This window comes from Malurus melanocephalus, unplaced genomic scaffold (assembly GCF_030028575.1).
Source record: "Malurus melanocephalus ecotype Western Australia unplaced genomic scaffold, MMel_1.1 scaffold_731, whole genome shotgun sequence".
NCBI classification, from domain to species: domain Eukaryota; kingdom Metazoa; phylum Chordata; class Aves; order Passeriformes; family Maluridae; genus Malurus; species Malurus melanocephalus.
Genome location: NW_026623963.1, coordinates 245256 through 252261, shown reverse-complemented (window position 1 = coordinate 252261; position 7006 = coordinate 245256). Strand labels below are relative to the sequence as shown.

Sequence of the window (7006 nt, the reverse complement as noted above, 5' to 3'; positions counted from 1 at the left end):
CTGTGGTGACCACACCACCAGCAGGTGACTGCTGCAGCACCTGTTGCATGCAAAGGGACATCCAGGGSCATCTAACATATGACTGCTCCAGGCAGGTTGCTGGGACACCCATGCACTCAGAATTTTTTGGGATGGCCAAGAGCCCACAGGTCCTGAACAGCAAATAGGACCTGGCTCAGGGGATTAAATCAATGCGTTCTTGTGCCAGCTGGTGCTACTCTTACAACCTGAGAAGATCCCATAGAGTTACATTTTATTTTTAAAAAGAGAAAAAATGAAAATTTAAGAGGATTAACTATCACATGTGGCACAGAGATTGTCTGGAAAGACCAGCTTAGCTTTCCTCTGTGGGATTAAGCTGATATTAGTAAATACAAACCCTAAACAACATTGGGAAGCCTAAATGGAGCCCAGCACGATTGCATCAATTTAAAGAATCTGATAAAGAATATTTATGGAATTTCTAAATTTATTGAAGGCAGCTGAAGGCAACAATGTAAGACAAACGACAAAGTCACCAGAATTTGGTGCCCTGTTCCTCTGCTGAGAAATGACATCTGCACTTTATTCAAAGGCTCCAGTAGCAGGAATTTGACTCTATAAAATATTGGAAGGTAGCTGGTTAAATTCAAAGAAAATCGCTGATAGAAAAGCAAAGAAACTCTGCATCYGCCTTGGTGAAGAAGGAGCTTTGGTGGATCCCCAGAATGAACGATCTCCTCTGCAAACACTTGAAAAGTTCTGTCCTACCAATGCAGAAGGTCATGTGAATAATAAGATGGAGGAGATGACATTTCCAGACAAACTAAGTCACGAAACTCAAACATTACTGCAGCATTCCATCTGCTAGTTACACTCTCTTTGGTGCCTTCTAGTTTTCACCAGATGATGAGAAGAAAAGAACCTCTGCAGAGGTGGTCAGAGGGACAACAGATGAGTAGGAATCCTCACAGTGTGGGAGACACAAAGCTGCAGTAAATGCCAGATTTGGTTGATGTCTTGGCAAACTGTGACAGAGGTCAGACCGAGTCCAACTTCTGCACAGTAAAATCACACCTCAGAAATACACCTCCTCTCTGGAGGAGTCAACAAGACATGGGTGTTGGACACCCCCTGGTCAGCTGGGAAGAGTTTTTATCAAAGCACACAGTGGACAAGCTGGCATAGGTTAGGGAAGAAGATCCCATTGTGATAAATCACAGAACGATTCGGGCTGGAAAGTCATTCAGCCCTACCTCCCTCCTCAAGAAGAATCCCCCTGAACAGTCACTCAGGATTGTGTTCAGATGGTTTTTGAGTTCCTCCAGAGATGACTTCACAGCCTCTCTGGGCAGGTCTGTCCCTGTGCTTGGTCACCCACACAGTAAAGCAGTAAACAGTGGCTGAGAGAGAGAGAAAGGGAAAAAAAGTCACTCAGGAAAGTCACAGTGCTGACTGACAGATGGCTGATAAAACATCTCATCCACATGCAGCAGGTGCCAAAATGGACAGCAYAAGGAGACATTAGAAGATCAGGGAATAGGACAAGGCTTCATGTGAATCTCAGTTGTACYTCCACCTGTTCAGGGAGGTGAAGGTCCAGGTCTGGCCACACAGCCCCAGCAAGGACATGGCCTGAACAGGGAAGGGAGAGAGAATGGTGAGAGGGGAAACTGGGAGGACAAGGAGGCTTGTCAAAGATTTAAGAACTGGAACAGCATGAGGAGCACAAATAGAGGAAATGATGTTGCATCACCAACAACCATCAGCTGTGAGTCTCAAACTAGTCCTCAGCCATCAAAGGCGGTCCCAGCACCTCCTTTGCTCCAACACCCTTCTCTCTCCATCAGTGTTTGGGACCTGGTATCTGAGCTGATCCCCACTCCACCAACCCAGTCCCTGCTAGCCCTGGTGTGTGTTTCCATGGCACCTGGTTGAGCAGCTGAAGATGGAACCACCAYGACAGGAGAAAGGAAGAGCAGAGGTGGATGGTGAAGCTCCTTGCTGCARGATGCCACCATTGCTGAGTAGGTGCCTAAAACCAGGAAGCCCTTAGGAACATTCAGGGAMGAAAAGTCCCTTTTGATCAGATACATGATGAGCAGGTTTGCTGAGGGGATAAAGGAATGTTGGATGAGCCGCAGAAACAGATACAAGCTTGATGGAAGGACTGAAAGACTATAGAGGGCTGCATGGAGACCCAYACCCAAAAAATACTGAACTGTCAGCCTGTGTACTCTTGGTCCCCAGCTTCAGTGGGGATTTTCTCTGTATGGTGCCCAGGGGCAGAAACCACGGGCAGCTCTCCAGAGCTCCAGAGGATTCAGACAGCTACGTTCCACAGMAGTTTGCAGCACCACAAGGCAGAGAGGTCCCAAATCTGAATCTTGCCCTGCCTTGGCTCAGCCTGACCTCACGAGCTCCAGGGGCTCCCAGGGAGCAGAGAGCTGCAGCCACTGCAGGGCAAGAGGACAAAAGGTGGTGAATAGCATGGGTAGGTGCAGCCCTCCAAACTCCAACCTCACCCTCTGTAGCCTTTYATCATGCATCCCCTCTTGCCCACAGGATTCTAAGCCTCACTGCACCCCTTGCCTCACCTGCAGCCCTTGCCTCACCTCKGTCTGGCCTGATCCTGCCACCCTGGGAGGTACCCAGGAGGGAAAACTTTGTGGCTCTGAAACTGCCCTAACTTGTGAGAACTCAGCCCAGGATCACTGCTGGCTGTTCATCATCCACAGACCCCCAGGAGAACASCAGGAGGGACCACACACCCCAGCACCCCAGGTTCTCCCCAGAAATTTACACCAAGATTKGGGGGAATGTCTTGGTTTGAAARACAGGTGTTTGCCAATGAAGGCAGGGACCCCCCTTGGAGTGGTGGAWATGASCCCCCTTCCCTYCRAATTATTRTAGCTTTGAAAAATCACGGGCTTCCAGGCAAGAATATGGGTAAAAGGGAATAACAGTTTTTACTAATATGTATAGCAAGGTGAAACAACTARTAACAATAGYAACAACCAGCCCAGTCACAAACCCAATAACAGCCTTACAGACACACCCTCCCCTTTGGTGCAGTTCCAGTCCCAGCCGGCAGGGGCGCTGTTGGCTCCCGGACAGGCAGGGCGGGTGCAATGATTCCCCCGCGGCTGCAGGGGGCGCTGTGGCGCGGGTCCCGGCTGGTTCAGATCTCCCAGTGGCCARTGRTGGACACAAAATGGCAGAGGTGGAGGGAGAGAAGTTCCTCTGCAAACTCACCGCKGAAAACCGATCTCAGTGCTCCTCTGGACAGCAAGAAACCCAGGAYGGYAAAGAGACAGGCAGAAATCCCGTGGCTGCGAAACGGGATGGAGCAGAGCTCACCCCTGAAGCTGGAATCCCCGGCAAGGCACAGRGGAGAAGATCACAGTGCAGCAAACAGGAACCCAATGAGCAGAGATGCTGGGCTCTGCAGAAAAGGGCAGGCCAGCTCTCCCTGGCAGCCAGCAAGGTCGACCTCCTTCTCCCAGCCAAGTGAAGTTACCCCCCACCACACACACACACCCTCCCAGTACTTAGAAAGATCGTTTAGGTGGGGCATAGGTCCCATTGTCTTCACTAATCGCCCACCTATCAAAAGGATGACCTGGCAATCAGTGTATCCCAGCAACTAAATGGGAAAGAAAAATTCCCCAAGAAGGAAACAAAAGGAGAAATTTTAACCCACAACAGGGCAGTTTATGTTTATTGGGCAAAAAGCAGAGACTGGGTGCTGGAGAAGCAGGGATTGTGTCGGGAGTCTTGAGCACAGAGCTTGGAAGAGGGATGTTGGAGCAGCAGCCTGGACCTTCAGAGCATGCGTCTTTCATTGCTTGGCAGGAGTATGCATGAGCCAGCCTGCACATCCTGGAAAACAGGTGGGAGAGGTGGGGGCTGAGTGAGGCAAGGAGACCAGAGGGGTTCTCTGGTGGGATCAGGGCGTTCTTCTCCAGTTCYCCCCAGACCGGTAGGGTGAGACATCTCCAGCAATGGGTTTCTAGTAACCCCTACAGCTGTATGTGCATCCATGTGGCTGGAAAGCACAGGCCAGGGGGAGTCAACAGCAAACACGTTTTATATGGTGACACACCAACCCACTCTGGCCAGTTTTGACAGACAGACAGACCACAAGCCCAGGTAGCCTTTGGCAGAAGCTGGTGTCCCGGTTCTCACTGCTCAAGGGGCTGTGCAGTTGTTTCTCTGGTGGTTTCAGCTCATGTGCCYGTGTTCAGTGCCAGGCACTGCTCCCTGGCAGACTCTGGGCACTGCTCCTTGGGGGACTCCACTGCAGAGCAGTGTCCAAGGGAATGGTCCTACCTCCATGGAAGCTCCAGCACAAGTTCAAACAGCTCAACACCAGGGAAATTCAAAGAGTTCTTGGTGGCCCTAGCTGGGGCACCAAGAGGGACAGTTTCCAGGAGAGGACATTGCAAACACATGTCGCACTGCAGCAACTCACCTACGGTTCATCGAGTCTGCATTCCTCTGTGGAAGTAAAGAGAAAGCCTGAGTCTGGCACTGTGGTCTGAATAGTCCCATTYAGCACCCAAAATAGACTATTCAGGAGGAACTTGTGGTTTTCTTCTTGCTTAATGTGCCCAGCCAGAGCACCTCTGGCTGCCAACAGTCCCTCCTGCCAGCTCAGACCACCAAGTGGTGGCACTCATGGGCTGAGCTGGTCCCTGCCTGCGTGTCCCTGTATTGCCCTGGGCAGTGCTCACCCTGCCTGGGTAGCATCCAGATTGTCTCGTTGGTGAAGCCGTTCATCTTGGCAAGTYTCTTAAACAGCAAGTTGATTTTGGGTTTCACATATTGGGTTCTGCCTAAAGACAAAGACATGAGTTAGCTCCAGGCTATGCCTACCATTACATTTCCTGGGAAACTGGTGAGTGTGTCCAGCCAAAGGCAGGATGGATGGCAGTCCCCAGGAGAAGGCTGGAGGCACTGGTGGAGGTCCTGGAGAGCAGTGGTGGCCAGGCACATGAGACACCCCACCCAGGGAACAAGATGAGTCAGGGGTCCTGACACCAGCACAGCAGTTCCTCTCTTGGTTCCTATCCACCCCCACTCTTCACCCCATTTCACCAAGCAATTTACCCAAGGCCATGGACTTGCAGCACAGTGCAGGAGCCCGAGCCCCAGCCTCCCCTGCCACCCCAAACCACTTCCCCTTCCCTGGAGCCCAGGGGACACACAGCAGCCCCTGCCTCGCTCCTGCACCTCACCCAGCACAGGAGTGAGGAGGGGATCTCAGGAGCCTCAGGAGCACCTGACCCCTCTGAGCAGTTTGCCACTGCTGGCTACGCACTGTAAAGTCTCAGCATGCGCAGTGTCTTCCCATCCTTCTCTCTGGTGGCAAAGAGAACCATGTAGCTCCTGCCGTCAGTATCCACCAACCGCACTGTCTTCTTAGTGCCTCTGTCTGCAAMAGAACGTGGAGAAAAAACAATTACCTCCTCCTGGAAACCTCCAYGCTGCAAAGGGACTGTAGGACCATGAAGCCCACCAAGCCCATCTTTCCTTGGTGTCTCCCCATCCTGGTTTTCTCTCTTACTCCTCTGAAAGCTGGGGCAAGGCGGGGAGCCCAGACCACAGCAGAGCAGATGGATGGGGAGTTGAGGGCAGGAAGGGCTGTGGATGSTCAGAGCAGGCTGTTGTCCAGTGTCAGGCTGATTCTTGGGCTGGGAATGGTAGGAAACTACTCCTGCCCCATCCTTTGGCAACATCCACCCAAGGTCTCTTTGCAGAATGAACCTGAATTTCCCCAGGGTTTAAGCTTGGTCTGAATGTATTTATCCCAGAGGGAGGGATTGGGGTGTTCTACCAAGATGCTGGACCACCAGCCCTGGGGTGCAGATGGCACCTGGATGCAGAGAGATGTCCCACTCAGGACGCAGGAGGGCCAGGCAGTCCTGAGGGCCACGTCCCCAGGGATAGCCAGCTGCTTCAGCCATGCCTCCAGCCCACCCCAAGAGCCAGGTTCCTTCCACTCACCTGTGCTGTAGTATTCGCGTGGCTTGTCTGTTGGCATGTAGGTTGACTCAAATTTCATACATAGCCCTGGGCTGCAAAACAGCAAAGGATGTTCCAGCTGAGGTGAAGTGACCCCCTTYCCCCTCCCCTGTTCCAGGGTTGCCATCCCAGATGTGGGACTTGCTATTCAGAGATGGGATGGTGTGGCCAGGGCAGGAGGGAACAGATAGATATCACCCTTGGAGCAGTGGGTGCCTGGGCTGGCAGGGGACAGTGCTGGCACCTGGGGATTATCCATGCCCTCACTCATGCTGAGCTTCTAGAATGAGACTGGTCATGCTGGGAAAGTTTTAATTGATGGGTCCCATCCCACCTTTTGTGGTGGCAGTGGTGCTGGCTGATGTTGCTGTGAGCCTGCCCTGAACAGGGGTGTGCCCACAACTAGCCCAAGTCCCTGGTGGTCCTATCTCATCCCCTGCCTAGGTGTGTGGTGAGTGCACTCAGGTGGGGACCCACCAGTGAAGGTCCAGGAAGGAGGTTGGTCAGTGTAGCCAGTGGAGAAAAGCACGTGTGGCTTACGTGGGAATTGCGAAGGAGACCCTCAGGTCACCATTCTCTAGGACGTCAATGTTGGCCATCGCCATCTTCAGCTGGTCCTTCTTTTGGAGGTAGCTCTCGGAGTCAGAGGCCATAGCAGTGATGTACCATGTCCCTGCAATCTGGCAGTGGGAGCAAGCTGTGAGTCTAGAGGAGCAGCCAAGACTGTTCTCTCCTCRGGGACCAAGCCAGGACATCCTCAATCCATGCAATACCCACATCACCTCCAGGCAACAAAATTCCCTTATGCTCCCTTATGGGAGCACTTATGCAGGAGCTGGGTGACTGTCCTCACCTGGGTGTGACACCAAAGCAATGGTGGCTGTATTGTCCCCAGCTGTCCCCAGCAGCAAAATGCCTCTATAGTCCTCCCAGCTCTGCTGGTGACTGGAGACCATATTCCCCCCTTCCCTTCCCTTCCCTTCCCTTCCCTTCCCTTCCC

General features: G+C 52.5%; 1 protein-coding gene across 1 annotated transcript in view; it reads right to left on the bottom strand.

Moving 5' to 3' along the window:
* Window positions 1–3667: 3667 nt before the first annotated feature.
* The window catches only part of LOC130584594 (extracellular fatty acid-binding protein-like), a 3725-nt gene continuing 386 nt past the window's right edge, over window positions 3668–7006 (bottom strand). The window contains exons 2-7 of the mRNA XM_057384674.1: window positions 6547–6686; window positions 5989–6059; window positions 5303–5416; window positions 4716–4817; window positions 4454–4479; window positions 3668–3861 (exon numbers count right to left, since the gene is read on the bottom strand). Coding sequence (XP_057240657.1) covers window positions 4454–4479; window positions 4716–4817; window positions 5303–5416; window positions 5989–6059; window positions 6547–6686 — 453 coding nt within the window. The 3' untranslated portion in view covers window positions 3668–3861. The remainder of the gene's footprint in view (window positions 3862–4453; window positions 4480–4715; window positions 4818–5302; window positions 5417–5988; window positions 6060–6546; window positions 6687–7006) is intronic.